The 17529-nt window shown below is 43.6% G+C and overlaps 1 protein-coding gene across 2 annotated transcripts in view; it reads right to left on the reverse strand.

Moving 5' to 3' along the window:
• Positions 1-7561: 7561 nt before the first annotated feature.
• MYO5C (myosin VC) overlaps positions 7562-17529 on the reverse strand; it is a 333517-nt gene continuing 323549 nt past the window's right edge. For both annotated transcript variants that reach the window (XM_063926097.1, XM_063926096.1), the window contains exons 40-41: positions 13138-13218; positions 7562-8376 (exon numbers count right to left, since the gene is read on the reverse strand). In XM_063926097.1, coding sequence (XP_063782167.1) covers positions 8224-8376; positions 13138-13218 — 234 coding nt within the window. In that variant the 3' untranslated portion in view covers positions 7562-8223. The remainder of the gene's footprint in view (positions 8377-13137; positions 13219-17529) is intronic.

Raw genomic sequence — 17529 nt, forward strand, 5'->3', positions numbered from 1 at the left:
GAAGGATAAGTACCCATTTTAGCTTTTGGCAGAGTGACTACTTAGCAGGACTTGGTGCCCGGTTCTTGTGGTACTGTTTAACATGGCCAAATAAAAACACAATTTCTTGCATACCAATGGCTGTGGTGTACAAGAGGCACAATACATTGGTACAGCATACACCTCACACTGGCTGTAGTGACGATTACATCACTAGAATAAAAGGAGTTAACACTTTGATATTTCAACAATAAAGTCAATTATTTTCTTTTAATTTATTCTGATTTTAGGATTTAAGTGTTAATGATGTCATTTATTGCAACAAGTTTGTAGCATTTCATCTTTTCCCGGGAATGCAAGTAATAACTGCACAATGACACATTCGTGGAAAAATGGAAGTGTTTGTATATTAAAAAATAAATAAATGTCATACTTACTGTGTGGGAGATCCGCTGTAGAACAAAAGGACAACTGTGCTTTCTGCAGACAGGAACAGAATGACAGGCCTTATGCTGGTAAGCTACTTAGCAAGGCATTAGGCCTCTGGTCTCTTTAGAGAGAGAGAATTCCTTTAAGACCACGTCAAGTACATGATTACTCGATTATCAGCCAGCCAGATCTCAGCAGAAAATTAAACCAAGTGCAGGCGTGTCCAAGATGGTCCACCATTGGAGGAGGTAACGCTAACTCTCTCATACTAAGGTGACATTTGTAAGCAGAATCTGACACTTGTGGGCATACCTGGCATTGCTAAAATGAAAATAAAATGAGTGATGCTGCATGGAAGGTGTTGGAGGTGGAAGGATATTTTATTTGTTGCCAGGCTTAATGTGGTGTCTGCAATACAGATATTTCCAGATACCGTGTTCTAACAACATTGGGGTAATTAGATTTATTTAGAGTACTGTATATAGTAAAGTGAGTTTGCAACAAATGTATATTGTCAGAGCTCATAAACATTGGCCTTGCTTTAAATGGTGAGAAATTCCGTTCTGTAAAGCTAGGTACCCAATAGACGATATGTTGTCCAATATGGCGGATTGGACCAACATATCACCTAGTGTTTACTCGCTATGTCGCTGATGATGCGTGCTCCCACGTATCATCAGCAATGACCTCCGTCGGCTCTACATACAGAACCGACGGAGGACATCGCTAGCAAGGTTCATGCTGCCAAATGCAGCATGGCCACCATAGTTGCTCCATCGCTGCCTGCATCGGCAGGTGTGTAACCCGCCAGGTACCGCTATTGCAGATGTAGCTGGGAACACACATCATCTAGTGTGTACCCAGCTTAAGGACCAATAACAGACCAGGTTTTAAGAACTGCTTTAACTAGTTATTTGTATTCATACTTGATGATAGAAAATGTGCTGAACTGAAGAACAATGTTCATAACCACTTTATTCTTGGCTCAGGTCCTAATTTAGCATAGATTGCTATTGCAAAGCAATCCATAGCAATGCAAATACAGGAGGAGGAGGTGCACACCACCTCCTTCCTGCATTTGCAATGCGACAGCACATGGGATGATCATCATGACTCAGGCTTGCCGTTGCAGGGCGGCTTGCAAGGCCAAGGAAATTGTCCTTGGCCTCACCACTCCCGGAAAATGAGGGCAACATGAACCCGTTTCCAGGCAATGCTGGCTGCCCCTTTCCCTCTAACAAAAGGCCTCTGCCTGTCAATCAGGCAGAGGCGATCGCATTTCTGCAGTGCAATCGCAGGACCCTTTCTGCACATGCGCAGAACGGGCCTTGCGCATGCACAGTTTCCTGACCATTGGGAAACTGCGATTGGGATCACATTTGTGGTCCTTAGTAAATGATTTCCATTAAAAATACACACATTAAAAAACAGTAAAATATTAATACATATTACAATAATGGCGTTACGCTGTGGGAAATGGATATTCTAAAAAGCCTGCATCAAACATTTGTAAGCAAAGTAAAATAATACACAACTGGGCAAAACCATGTGCACTGCAGGTGGGGCAGATGTAACGTGCAGAGAGATTAAGCTTTGGCTGGGTTATATTGCTTCTGTGCATGGTAAATACTGGCTGCATTTGCATGTAGCCCACAAATGTAGACAGCTTTATTTTTACACTGCAATTTCAATTTTAGCTTGAACACACCTGACCCAAATCTAACGCTCTCTGTACGTTACACAGTTTAGCCCAGTTGTGTGGTTTTTAGCTTTGCTTACAAACCTGAAACAGGCCCATTGTTTCACAACTTCACACAAGGCTATCAAGGTACTTGGAGCTAGATGTAAGTAACTAAGTAGACAACAAAAAGAATGTGATATTTTTTATTTGTGCAAATATAATTTTTTTCTATATAAATTACATATTTCTTTGTAACACAATATACTTTTAATTCTGGCAGGGAGAAGCTTGGAGTACAACCATCAAATCATGCGACACATGTGCAAAGTCCTTTACAGTCAGTGTGTTCAAAATTAATCCCTTGCCTTCCCATAATGGAGGTGGCCATATTCCTAGGATTTGGTGATATCAATGAGACATGGAAGCTTGTACAAGAGTGGCATCACTAGCTGCTATGAATGAACAGTCTGCTGTCGGATTAATGTTTCAGCTCAGACAAATGTAGTCATCATAGTGTGTAGGCCACAGGTTCTCAAACTCGATCCTCAGGACCCCACACGGTGCATGTTTTGCAGGTCTCCTCACAGAATCACAAGTGAAATAATTAGCTCCACCTGCTGAACTTTTAAAATGTGTCAGTGAGTAATTAATACACCTGTGCACTTGCTGGGTTACCTGCAAAACATGCACTGTGTGGGGTCCTGAGGACCGAGTTTGAAAACCCCTGGTGTAGGCTATGGTTCAGTGGTTATCAAACCTGGTCTTCAGGTCCCCAAACAGTTCATGTTTTCCAGGTGTATTCATTACTCACTGACACATTTTAAAAGAGTACACAGGTGGAGCTAATTACTTCACATTTGATTCTGTGAGGAGAACTGGAAAACAAGAACTGTTTGAGGTCCTAAGGACCAAGTTTGAGAAGCTATAACTCTTTGCTATCAGCTGTAACACAGACCATTTACTTGAGTATTTAAATTATTATTATTATTGTTTATTTATCAACAGTTTCTTACATAGCGCAGCATATTCCGTTGCGCTTTACAATTAGAACAATAGTAGTAGAACAAAACGGGGTAAAAACAGACAGACATAGAGGTAGGAAGGCCCTGCTCGCAAGCTTACAATCTATAGGGAAATAGGCATTGATATATAAGGATAGATGCTACCCAGAGCCGGATTAAGGGGGGGTCACAGGGGTTAAGTACCCCGGGCCCTCCTATCTCAAGGGGCCCCCTGGCTGTGGTACTTTGCCTCTGAAATAGCTGTCCCCTGCTGACTGCACACAGTAACGCAGTGTGCAGCTAGCAACTGCACGAAGGGTTAAGAGCTACAGCAGTAGCTCTCTGGTTTGGATGGACACACCTTCTCCCAGCGTCACTGAGGAGAGACGGACACCCAGGGGTAAATTTACTAAGATGGTAGTTCTATTTAAGATGGGATGTTGCCCATAGCAACCAGTCAGATTCCAGGTATTATCTTCTAGAAGGTGCTAGATAAATGAGAAGTAAAAGCTGATTGGTTGCTATGGGCAACATCCCATCTCAAATAGAACTCCCATCTTAGTAAATTTACCCCCTAGTGCGGAGTCGAGTCAGACTAGAAGGGAAGAGGAGTCAGAACTATGACTGCATTGCTGATTAGAAGTGCAAAAGGTTAAGAAAGCAAGGTAGTCCGGACTTGGGAGAGGTGATTGCCAAGCAACCACAGTAGTAGTGTGTGTTTCAGTCTGTAGTAGAGGGGGGTGGAGTATATACTGGGACATTCCGGGAAGGGGGGGGGGGGGGATTGCAAGCATATCATGAAGGCTGTATCTTCTTGTGCTATCTGAATGCATGTCATGAAGTGTGTGTGTGTCAGTAAGTGGTGTCGGTTAGTGTGTGTTTCAGTAAGGGGGGTCTTGGTCAATAAGTGGTGTCTGTCAGTAAGTGGCACCTGTGTAAGAAGGTGTGTTTGTGTGGTGTGTGTCAGTAAGGGGTATCGGCATCAAGAAAGTTGTGTCTGTGTCAGTAAGGGATGTCTGTCAGCAAATATGTATGGTAATGTGCCAATAAGTGGTGCTGACACCAGTATCTGTCAGTAAGTGAGTTAGTAAGGGATGTCTGTATCAGTAAGGGGTGTCTGTCAGTAAGAGTGTTGGTGTCGTGTGTGTCAGTAACAGGTATTTGTGTCAGTAAGGGATGTCTGTCAGCAAGTATGTATTTGTGAATGTGCTGTCTGTGTCCATAAGGGCTTTCTGTCAGTAAGTGGTGCCTGTGTAGGCATTTGTGTCAGTAAGGGGTGTATGTCAGTGTTTGTGTCATTAAGAGGTGTCTGTGTCAGTAATGTGCATCAGTAAGTGTGTCTATGTCAGTGTGTCTGTGTCAGTAAGGCAGTATGTGTTTATGTGTGCAGCTATGGGGGGTAGTGTGTGTGTGTGTGTGTGTGTGTGTGTGTGTGTGTGTGTGTGTGTGTGTGTGATTGCATGCAGTTGAGGGAGGGGGTCCCCAAACAGATTTCTTGCTTAAGATCCCAATGAGGTTTAAATCAAGCTCTGTATGTGGGTACAGGGAATTGCTGTTGCAGGAGGAGGAGTACACACACAGGGGCATAACCAGGAGGGCCCCCTGTCTTTAGTGCCCCGGGCCCCCCGAAGACTTAATCCGGCCCTGAAGCTACCTATTGCATAATGGTCCACCAGATTGCTAGGTTCTTAATGGGTTGTATGATATGATCATCCAGCAATGTTGGCCAAGGGTCAGGAGGGTGTGAGAGTAAAGAAAGACAAGATATGTGATGTTATGTGTACTGTACAGAGAGGATGTACTTAGATAGGGAAGCAATGAAGGTTATGTGGGTGGGTGTGGAATTTGATAGGCTTGTCTGAAGAGGTGAGTTTTCAGGGAACGTTTAAAGGTTTGGAGACTAGAGGTGAGTCTTATTGTGCGTGGGAGGGCATTCCACAGAGTGGGTGAAGCCCAGATAAAGTCCTGTCATTTTGAGTGTGAACAAGTAATACGTGTGGATGAGAGACGCAGATCTTGTGCAGAGCGGAGAGGTCGGGTAGGGAGATATTTTGAGCTGAGTGAAGAGATGTATGTTGGTGTAGCTTGGTTAATAGCCTTGTATGTAAGTAAAAGTATTTAATTGGTTTATGTATCAAGCAGTGAAAACAGTGGAGAAGTGGACCAATGGAGACATTGCCATTGCCCATATCAACCATGATTTTTAGGTTTAGGGTTACAATTAGGGTTAGGCACTAAGGGAGTGTTAGGGTTAGGCTGAAATAACAAAAAAAAAATGAATGTGTTGACCTTTTTGTGTCAACAATTTGAATATCAACTTTTAACCCTATTGACCTAAGTCGCTGGCAACCAATTACCTGTCAATATAATGTCCCTGCCAACAGTTTGATCATGTTGACCTATTGACTGACAACCATCTGATGTTGCACTATTGACTGTCAATCTTACTGTTGTTCTATCAATAAACATCACTGGTCATCTCACGGCTCGACTACTGCAATGTCCTCCTCACTGGCCTCGCTTGCTCCTATCTTGCTCGCCTCCAATCTGTCCTGAACTCCGCAGCTAGGCTTATCTTCCTCTCCCGCCGCTCCACATCTGCCACTCCCCTTCGACAAAATCTACATTGGCTCCCATTCCCCTACAGAATCCTCTTCAAACTTCTCACCCTCACATACAAGGCCATCTCTAATTCCACTGCTCCCTGCATCTCCAACCTCCTCTCCCTTCATACTCCCTCCCGCCCCCTATGGTCGACCAATGACCGTCGCCTCTCCACCACCCTGGTCACTGCTTCCCATGCTCGTGTTCAAGACTATGCCCGTGCTGCACCCCTTCAGTGGAACGCACTCTCCCCGACCTTGCAAAGCTTCAAACGGGCACTAAAAACCCACCTATTCATAAAGCACACCCTCCAGAAGCATAACCTTGTCCTGAGGCTGCTCATCCAGCCCCCTGCCTCATGCCTTGAACATCTCAGCTTTGCTTGCATACTGCCATCAGGCTACGTCCCGCTTGCTTGCACCTCATGTCATCTGTCTGTCGACCCTTCCCACTAGATTGTTAGCTCTTCAGAGCAGGGCCTTCTTCCCTCTTGTTATCCAAGCCATCTTCTTGAAACATTTCACTCACAGCTCTCCCCTACTGAACGACCATCTTTACCCGCTTTTTCTCCTAATGGTAAAGGCTCATCTCCATCTATGGCAACCTGCCCCTAGTAGTACGATGATCACTCCCTCACTACTTACATCTTAGCTGTATTAGGTCTTGAGAATTGTGGTGCTCTTTGTTACCTGTACTCTATTTCTGTTATTTATTTACTGTATTGCTAAGTTTGTCTCCCTGTACTGTCCTTTGTACGGCGCTGCAAAACACTTGTGGCGCCTTAGAAATAAAATGTAATAATAATAATGTTCCTTGTCTGCACCTGCAATAAAAAGATGACAGGAAAAAGCACCCAAATTTTCATTTCTATAATACAGACGGTGACCTATTTGAATTTAAAAGTTATCTCCTCAAAGACTGTATAACACATTTATTTGGAGATAAGATCTCTCTGTCAATTCCACAATGGCCAAAGCAAAATTCTTTTGACCAAACTGACCACATTCATAAATGTGAAGAGGCCTATATTGCAGAGGATGTATAAACTACAACCTCAGACTGCAGCTGTTCAGAATCAAGTTCAGTTCACATTTCAGCTTTAGTTGAAACAGAGAAAAATAGTTTATAGCAAAAGATAAATAACAAGTGTTCATATTTACTAAGACTTTAGATGCTTCAGGTTTTTCTCCTCAAAGCTCTCTATATTCAGGATCAGAAATATACATTTCCCAGTATTATATGTCTGTAATCTATATATTATATTAACAACCTGGGTAATGTACATAAATGAAGGTTTACACACAGAAAACAGCAGACATCTGAACTGCTATAAAGTGTATAAAAAAAGAAGGACTAATAAAAAAAAGATTATGGGCGGGGTTGTAATGCAGCCCAAGTTAGGCCGACGTGCGGGAGTTCAGCTGAACAAAACTTTTTTTTAAAGGGGCTATCACTTACAAGGCAAAACCATGCCTTGTAAGCGATTGCCTGTTTAAAAAAAAAAAAAATGACCAAGTTCATCCGGAATCCTACACATCGGCTATCTCGGGAGGAATTACCTCCGGCCTTATGTCTTCGATCTTTATAATACAAGTTGAAATATTGTATAAACCTCCTAGATGGAATAAAAAATACATTTGTTATTCAATGAATATAATAAAAGATTCTTCATAAACATACCAATAAAATTAAAATATCAGAAAAATATCACCATTTGCGTACAGAAATCAGAAACAATAAAAATGTTATCTCCATTGTGATTATCTACAAAAGATACATAGGCAAAACACACTAAAAAACAAATAAGACGTAAAATGCAAATATTTTTACAAACTTACATAAATAATAAAGCTTCATTGCATTATATTTGAATGAAGTAACTAATTGGTTAATTTTGCAGTTTTGGCTACAGATGTTTCTATACTTCAGATGTTATTGAATAGAACCTTTTCATTAAATGTGTCATAGTAATATCATACTAAATAAAAAATCACCATATGGTGCAAAAAACAATGTTGTGAATGTTTCTGGTATCAACCAATCAGATATACGCTTTTTAACAGTCCAGTGAGTTGAGTCAAAGGAAATCTAAAACCTTATTGGATGCTACTAATTATGTATTTCTACAGGTAGCCATCCTCTCTCATAATCAAGAAGAATAGAAGAGAGAAAAGAAAACTGCAGGTAGTTTGTCCATTATAAATAATATGTCTGTAATGGCTGACCGTTAATATTTAACCTAGTAACTCTCATATAATGTAATGTGGCACTGTTGTCTTCTCAATTTCCTAAATACAGCTTAAAAATGAAATAATATATATCTACTAGAACATGCTACTTTCATAGATAATCCTTCATTTTTTTAAATAATGACTAAAAATCCTTGAGACAGAGAGACACAAATACACTAGTAACACAATCCAACATTAAAAATAATTGTACTTAGAGACAAAATAGTGCACCATTCATCCACAGATACATTCCCGTGAGTACGTGTTGTGATTAGAGGACACGCAGTCTGTTTATATCCTAGATCCTCTTTAGGAAGCCAAGCTTGAGGCTGCTGGGAATTTGGATCATCTCCAGTGCATGTGGAGATGGGCTGAATGGGAATGTCACTTGGAAGAGATATTTGCTATCCAGCATTAACTGTGAACCATCTTCGCGATTGCTTAGCATGGACTGAAATAAATATGATAATATTTGGGTTTATTTTTATGTCAAGATCTAACAGAATCATAATAGGTAAGAAAAACTTTCTAGGACTGAAATAAATATGATAATATTTGGGTTTATTTTTACGTCAAGATCTAAAAGAATCATAATAGGTAAGAAAAACTTTCTATCTGCATTCGTGTCCATGAGTAAATAAAATACATGATAGAGAACATGATATAATCTTTCACAATAACTCAAAGGAAATATTCCTATATAAGTATTTAACACACAAATATTATTCCAATGTATTGGCTTTCACTTGGTCTTTATTTCTGACTTGTTTCACTGTGACAGCCTAAAGGCTTTGAGCAATGTAATAAATGTGGTTAATGTCAACATTACATATAAAATAAAATGCCAACATTTCAGAGTAAACTATGACAATACACTTTTACTGTGAGTGATCTAAGGCAAATGCTAGGAAGGACTCTGTAGGGGGGGATGTCGTTCTAACTTTTTATCTTCTATGTTTTGAGCTTTGCCTGTATTCACAAAACTCCTAATCAGACTAGGGCTTCATGTAGACATAATGCAGTCCGCCCCCATGGTATGTAAGGGACAGGCGCACCTACACATTTGCTACCTGAGTAGTTAACCATATCAAAAAAGAAATAACTACAAATAAAACCTACTGGTATTTGACTAACTTGGTGAACACACCAATGAATATAGCATGGGCTATACAGAGAACTGAGAGGACAGAATCATGCTACTTTACATAAGGCCACACTTGAACAGTTGCAACAACGTTCACTACACCTGCAGATGGGGAGTAAAATAAAAGCTCTACCAGGTGTTCACAAGTGACTGACACTGCAGCATGCAAGCTATAGTCACTAGTTGCAGGGATATCACATACTTGACTTAGATGAAGAAATTATATGTTACATAATGGTGCTGTCATGGGACAGGGGAAGTCCTGGACGGCTTGCGGTCATTAGGTCGACAAGACTTAGGTCGACAGTCATTAGGTTGACCACTATTGGTTGACATTCATTAGGTCGACATGGTCCTTAGGTCAACCTGAAGAAGGTCGACATGGAAAAAAGTTGACATGAGTTTTCACTATTTTCCCCCCCATTTTTTTTAACCTTTTCATACTTTACGATCCACGTGGATTACAACTGAGAACGGTAACCTTGGCCATGCGAGGGGACACGATGCACTAATTGGAGTTCCTTGTCACTTTACAAAGAAAACAACACAAAAAAAAGTAAAAAAAACCCAAACACAATATGTCGACCTTGTTCATATCGACCTAATGTCCATGTCGACATAATGCATGCTGACCAATAGTGGCCGACCTAAGTCTTGTCGACCTAACGACCCACACCTGTCCTGGACATATGGCAGAGCGAGCAGTGTGACAGCTACAAGAAATAGTAAAGGGGCTGTAGACTTGTGAGCAAGCTGTTGAGAAAATGTGTATGAAGGCAATCTGTCTTCTGGCTGCAGGTAATAGACACAGTAGCAATATTTGCAATACAGGGTGGAGGGAATGAGATCTATTGTGCAGGTGGCAAATAAGGTAGGTACTCGCTGCAGCATTCAAGAAATAGAAAGCTCACTAAACACAATGTGCTTTCTGACTGACAGGTCAGTCAGGCTGTTGGTACTACAGTAATTTATTTATTATTTATTACCAGTTATTTATATAATATAGTGCACACATATTCTGCAGTGCTTTACAGAGAATATTTGGCCATTCACCTCAGTCCCTGCCCCAGTGGAGCTTACAATCTATGTTCCCTACCACATATACAGTACATGTACACACATTCACACTAAGGGGTAATTATTGTTGGGAGCCAATCAACCTACCAGTATATTTTTGGATTGTGGGTGATAACTGGAGTACCCAGAGGAAACCCACGCAAGCAAGGGGAGAATATACTAATGCCACACAGTTAGGGCCATGGTGGGAATTGAACCCATGACCTCAGTGCTGTGAGGCAGTAATGCTAACCATTACACCATTTTTTCTTTACACAAAGCAAAGAAAAAATGGTTAGATAAAATGTTGATATTGAGCTGAAAACTCTGGGATATTCTGATCGTAAATCATGTGAAATGTATTTCTTTATTTTTCGGATAAATTATTGTCTTGTAATCTAAAGAAAAGAAAAAAAAACCCCACAAAGGATGATGCAAACTGCTCTGCCTCAGGTATACACTGGGAAATAGCTTTAAACTGAATTGAATAATGCTAGCTGGATGTGACTGGCTGATGGTAAGAGCATACTTGTCAACTTTTAGTGTCTCCTCTCCAGGAGAAGACAATGCTGGCCATTATTGGGGGCAGTCACCTCAATAGAACCCACTCCCACATGGGGAACTGTCACAATTTGCATAAATTAGCCCCATCCTCTCTATATGGTGCTGGGATTCCTGTGATCATCTCCCCAACTTCCCACTTCATTAGGAACGGGCGGGATGTGGGAGATCCACCTATTCTTCTGGGGAGTGCGGGAAGCTACCCAAAAACTTGTGAGTCTCCTGCAAGTTCAGGGAGAGTAGGCAAGTATGGGTAAGAGGAGTCCATGGAACTCCTGGCTATAATAGCACATCAACAATTATTTCATTTAATATTTACCAGTTCCAATGGTCTAATCATTGCATTTCTTCATATAGCCCAGTGTTTCTCAAATCTAACCCTCAAGTACACATCAGTGATGTTTTGATTTAGGCATGTGGAAGAAAGTGGGGAAGGTGGGGTTGAGAACAATAACATAGCCCACAACTTCATTCAAATGAATAGGTTCTTAGAATGTAAGGTTCTTGCCATGAATGGGATAATTCAGGACAGTGGAACAGCATGCTGGTTACTCTCCCAGTGTTAACCTTTACTCAGTATATGCACTTAACGTGCTCCCTTAGGGTCCCATTTGTCATTAAATAATTGTTGCATATTCCCTGAAAATAGCCATTTTTGGGGGATAACTGCAAATATTAAGTATCACCCACATGTATGACATAGAGACCTCAGCAGACATCTCCGACATCTGCTGCGGTCCCTCCATTTATGGCAACAGTTGCAACACCCATTTGTTTCTATAGGGGATGCAATGTTGTCAGATTTACCACACTCCGGAATACAAAGCATGTGAAGATAGCGCTGTGCTGCTGTATCCTATGGGCTCAATTCACAGAAATCACCGGGGAGGGTTCCTCAGGAAACCACCCCAGCAATGGCTGCCACGCATGCCTGGTCAGCAGACCGCACATGCACAGGAACACTGACACAGGAGTGAACCCTGCATGTGTTCATTAATACATTCCAAGGTCCATCTTAACAGCAGTGTGGGCCCCTGGGCACGGCAATGCACTGGGGCCCCTACCTATCCTCCAGCTGTAGGGGTTGGGGGTGCTATCAGCCGCAGCTTTGATGTCCCGTGAGCAGTAGGGGGTGTTCTATCTTCAGCTCAGCATGTAGGACCTGGAGCAGTAATTTCTGCTAATTAATCCTTTACTGCACAGATGCGGCGGAGGGAACACTAAACTGTATAAGAGGGGCATTGGGCTGAATGAAGGGGCCCTGGTACATGACTTCCAGGGTGGTAGGGGGTGTTTAATACGCAGGGGAGGGGTGGATAGTGGAGTGGGCCTAATAGTCACCATTTTCCGGTGAGAGGGCAGCTTGCTTGACTGCAGATATCTCCAGTTCCTGGAAATAAATTTCTTAGCTTTGAATGGGATAAAAACACTAAAGAGTCTCACCTTTCAGGAGGTACTGGGGACTTGGGGATCAGAGTTCAGAAGCTAGAGCAATCCACCAACGGAAATATAAAACTGTATACCAGGCGTGCAGAGCTGGAGCAGGGACCAGCTGCTGGAAGGCTGACATCTCTGGTTTTGGGCATAGTATAGACAAGCTGCCAGTGTTCACCAAAAGGGGAGAGTCCCAGCTTTTGAAGTATACCCTTATAAAAACTATAAGTCAAACAGAATCCGAGATATCTGGCTGGGAAGAGCAATTACTAGGCTTGGATGGGGACCACTGCTTTGAAGTCGGATATCTCTGGTTCCCCTTGCCCGATTTTCAAAAATCTGGTACCCCTGAAAAGAGGGGACCCTCAGCTATCAGCCTAAGGCCCTTATACTCCTGGGGCCCTTGGGCAAGTGCCCATTGAGCCCATACGAAAAGACGGCCCTGTACATTCCAGCGGTATAATCACATATTGCAATGCAAGTTTGGGTGTTAATATTGTACACAGAGCCCTTTGAAAATATTGATAAATGGGCCCAATAGCAATGAAAAGGATTTTAAGTACAGTACAGATATGCTTTCAGCACATGGGAATACAGTGAACAAAAAACTGCTCTGCTACACACATGCATACTAACAGGTGTAGATGCATATGGGTATGGTCACTTTGACCACACTGGGTTTTATGCAGTGGTTTTTTGATGAAAAAGTATAGCGATACAAGTTCCAGGCAGTGACAGAAAAAGGACATTTCACAGAGAAAGCTGCTGGTAGTCCGAATCCAGAGTACTACAGGAAACGAGCATTGGTTTTATGTTTACATACATTCTGCACTCTTTTCACTTGCAAAAAAAATAATAAAAGACACTAGTGCATAATAGCCTTTACACTACTTGGCTTTATAGAGTTCACATCCACTGATACTCATCTGTGTGTTTACATCTACACATATACATATCAGTATGTACCTAAAATGCTCCATAAACAAATGTAGCCCTGAAGCAAAAGAACATTCTTACCTGAACTTTGCGAACAAATGAGGGTGTTACTCGTTTCTCAAAATCATCAATTGGAGTGTAAGAGTTCAGGATCTTCACAACCTAGGGAAAACAATGCGCAAGAGAAAAACAACACTGTGAATATGGAAGGCACATAGCAATTGAGTGACTGTTACATTGACAGAGAAGGCAAGAGAACAGGGTATAAACCGTCCAAAATCACATGTAAATGGGGTCTGTACTGACCACTATCAACCTGAGAATGTAATCTTTATTCACAACTAGCCAACAGAGAATGGGGTCTGTAACTCACTTTGGGCATCCAGATAATGTGGTCTGTACTGTACATTAGTCACCGGAGAATGCAGTCTGTATTGTATATTAGCCAACAGAGAATGGGGTCTGTACTGTACATTAGTGAGTGGAGAACGCAGTCTGTATTGTATATTAGCCAAAAGAGAATTCAGTTTATGCTGTATACTAGCCAACAGAGAGTTATGTAAAGTACACATGATGATACTGTATAGATGCTTCTCATTCCTGCAAACTTTGTACGGTGGACAGGGCACTTTTAGTCCCTTTGTTCCCTCCAAATCTCCAGGTTACAGAAGATGTAGGTACAGTACTGGCATGATCAAATACAGATTTACCCTACTACTTTCTTTCGCATATACACCGGGACGGATTGGGATGGAAAACCAGCCCGGGAAATTTAAGTAAGCAGCACTAATGGGGACGGGGTCTGCTGAAGGGGTGTGGCCTGCCAAGGGGGGCAGGATCCCTCCTCATAGGCCCTGATTCTAAATTGGACGCAGTTGCAGCCTTGCCTGCACACTATTATAGCAAGTCTGACGCTGCAGGGTGAGGGTTAGGGTTAGGCTGCGGGAAGGAAAGGTCAGGGTTAGGCACTATGGGGAGGGTTAGGCTGCAGGAAGGGGAGGTTAGGGTTTGGCTGCAGGAGGGGAGGCTAGGGTTACACTGCGGGAGGGATGGTTAGGGTAAGGCATTAGGGGAAGGTTTAGTGTTAGGCAGCGGGAAGGAGTGTTAGGGTTAGGCTGTGGGTGTGGATGGTTAGGGTAAGGCACTAGGGTGAGGGTTCAGGTTAGGCTGCGGGACGGGAGGGTTAGGTGTAGGGTAAGGTAAGGAGTAAGGTTAGTTTAGATAGATAAAAGTGTGGGGATTTTGGCACAGAATGGCGGTGTTGGTATTATGACTGCCGGCATCCCGTACCCAACCCCTCCACACTAGTAGCAGACAGAGCAGGAAACTATCCCTATATTATACAGGCTATATATGAGAGCACTGAGTTTGAGTGTGGTTATGATTGTGACTACAGTCTGGGCTTACAGGGCAGGTACCAGGATGTCTGTCACAGGGAAGGCATGTTCAGCCATGTAGTGCTACTCGTCCCGTGTTACCTCTCTAGCGGCCCTCTCGCCGGTGTGTTCTGACTGCATTCAGGGTATAACAGTGACCCAGCCCCCACCTGTCATTTACTCCCCTCACACAAAAACAGTCTGCGCTCAGCTATCCTCTCTGGTTACCTGCTCCCAGGAGCCACCTCCTACTCCTTTCCTCAGTGGTGTGCACCATTCGCTGACATTCCCTCAGCAGCAGCACCAAACATACACAGATCACTTGGGCTGATAGCGCAGTCAGAGCCGACCCTAACCAATTTGATGCCCTAGGCAGAATTTTGGCTGCTGCCCCATAGCCCCGCCGCTAGTTCCGCCTCTGACCCAGCTCCCCTCTATGTTATGTCGCACAGTAGTGTCCGTTATTCACATTACACCGCACCGTATCGCTCCTTATTCACATTACACTGCACTGTATCTCTCCTTACTCACATTACACCACACCGTATTGCTCCTTATTCACATTACACCGCACCGTATTGCTCCTCATACACATTACACCACACCATATCTCTCCTTACTCACATTACACACCTGTATTGCCCACACAGTAGTAGTAGTGTCCTATACACATATTGCTCACACAGTAGTAATAATGCCCTGTACACATATTGCCCACACAGTAGTATCACTCGAAACACAAGGGGCCTAATTCTGAGTTGATCGCAGCAGCAAATTTGTTAGCAGTTGGGCAAAACCATGTGCACTGCAGGGGGGGGGGGGCTGCAGATATAACATGTGCAGAGAGAGTTAGATTTGGGTGGGGTGTGTTCAATCTGCAATCTAAATTGTAGTGTAAAAATAAAGCAACCAGTATTTACCCTGCACAGAAACAAAATAACCCATCCAAATCTAACTCTCTCTGCAAATGTTATATCTGCCCCCCCCCCCCCTGCAGTGCACATGGTTTTTGCCCACTTGCTAACAAACTTGCTGCTGCGATCAACTCAGAATTACCCCCAATAAGCAGCACTGCCAGTGTGCCACACAGCAGTGGGGTCAGTCTCCCTCCCTATCAACCCATACGCAGCGCAGCAGCAGCAGCACTTACCTGGTGAGTCTGCTGCCACAGCTTCTCACTCCGCAGTGTGGAGTGTGGAAATTACAGAAATGGGGGGAGGCTGCCTGCAGTGGAGGCCAGAGCAGGGAAGGATCTGGGAGCAGAAAGGCCTCACTGAAGGAGCCAGACTGACTAGGGAGCAGGAACCCGGCATTGTCTGCACCACGCCGCCCTGCTCCCCAGAGTGAATGTCGGGTCATGGTTATTAGAGCCGCAACGGTACTAGCGTCAGCCGGCTCTTATGAAACGGAAGTACAGTGCTGGTCTCAGGGGCTAATTCAGACCTGATCGCTAGGGGGCATTTTTTGCATCTCTGCGATCAGGTAGTCACCGTCTACAGGGGGAGGGGAAATCGCTGTGCAGGGGTGCGATCGCATGTGCAGGAGAGCTGCAAAAACAGAAGTTTCTGCAGTCTCTGCACTGCCCAGGACTTACTCAGCCGCTGCAATGATTGATTCCAGAGCCGACGTCGGGAATCCTCCCTCCAAACGTCTGGTCCCTCCTGCGTTTTTCACACCATCCTGTCGCGCCTGCACATTGTGGTGCATACGAATTTCAGACTTGATCGCCCGCTGAGCGAAAACACAAAGCAGCGATCAGGTCTGAATGCGGCCAACAGGCTCTGTCAGCTGACGCTGACCGATCGGAGCTCGGCAGCAGGCCTGGTATTGAGGGATGCGCGGCCACTGACGAGACAAAGGGACCGGCCATCCAGGAACTTTCCTGGTGTCCCAATCTGCCCCTGCATATACATAGTTATGTTTATAACTCATGCATTTACTTTGTATGTTTTAACCATGGTTTATATTATGGGTATAAGTATTGTTTTCTTAATGGGAAATCATGTTTGCACTTATACCAGGTCTGCAAAAACCCGCTAGTCAGACACCCATCACTGCATGGGTTAAAACTCTGGACAATACCCTTGAAAATGTAATCTCATTACAGTGAGGACCTAAACAATGGCCTTGCTAATTACAGCAGTGATCAGGCTCCACTTGTGAAAGCCATTGTGTTCACCTGATATGGGCCCTCATTCCGAGTTGTTCGCTCGCTAGCTGCTTTTAGCAGCATTGCACACGCTAAGCCGCTGCCCTCTGGGAGTGTATCTTAGCATAGCAGAATTGCGATCGAAAGATTAGCAGAATTGCGAATACAAATTTCTTAGCAGTTTCTGAGTCGCTCCAGACTTACTCCTACACTGCGATCAGTTCAGTCAGTTTCGTTCCTGGTTTGACGTCACAAACACACCCAGCGTTCGGCCAGACACTCCCCCGTTTCTCCAGACACTCCCGCGTTTTTCCCTGAAATGCCTGCGTTTTTCTGCACACTCCCAGAAAACGGCTAGTTTCCGCCCAGAAACACCCACTTCCTGTCAATCACACTACGATCAGCAGAACGATGAAAAAACTGTTACACCGTGAGTAAAATACCTAACTTTTGTGCTAATTTACTTGGCGCAGGCGCACTGCGAACATTGCGCATGTGCAGTTTGCGACTAATCGCTCCGTAGCGGAAAAAAAATAACGAGCGAACAACTCGGAATGACCCCCCATGATCAGATAGCATGGAGCTAGAAATCGCCATTCCTACAGTACATGGAGCTGATGCTGGCAGCACCTGGCATACAGTACATCTCTGAGAGATAAGGTCTTCCAACTGGGAAGCCAGGGGAAAAATGCCACCCATAAAAAGCTGTGTCCGGGAACAATAAGGAGACTGGGTGTTTGTTAGCAGAATACCAGGACTGAAGGGGCGACACTAGACTGAAATATCTACTGAAGGACTGTGAGGATTGGCAAGAATTCTTCCTTTATCTTTTATACTTACCAGTGTGCCCACCAAAAGCTGCATGACAGTAAATCAAGACTGCTGCCTTGACTCTGCAATATAGGATCAAGGCTCAGCCTGTAACAGATAGCATACCTCCCAACATGA

Source organism: Pseudophryne corroboree, chromosome 6 (assembly GCF_028390025.1).
Source record: "Pseudophryne corroboree isolate aPseCor3 chromosome 6, aPseCor3.hap2, whole genome shotgun sequence".
Taxonomy (NCBI): Eukaryota; Metazoa; Chordata; class Amphibia; order Anura; family Myobatrachidae; genus Pseudophryne; species Pseudophryne corroboree.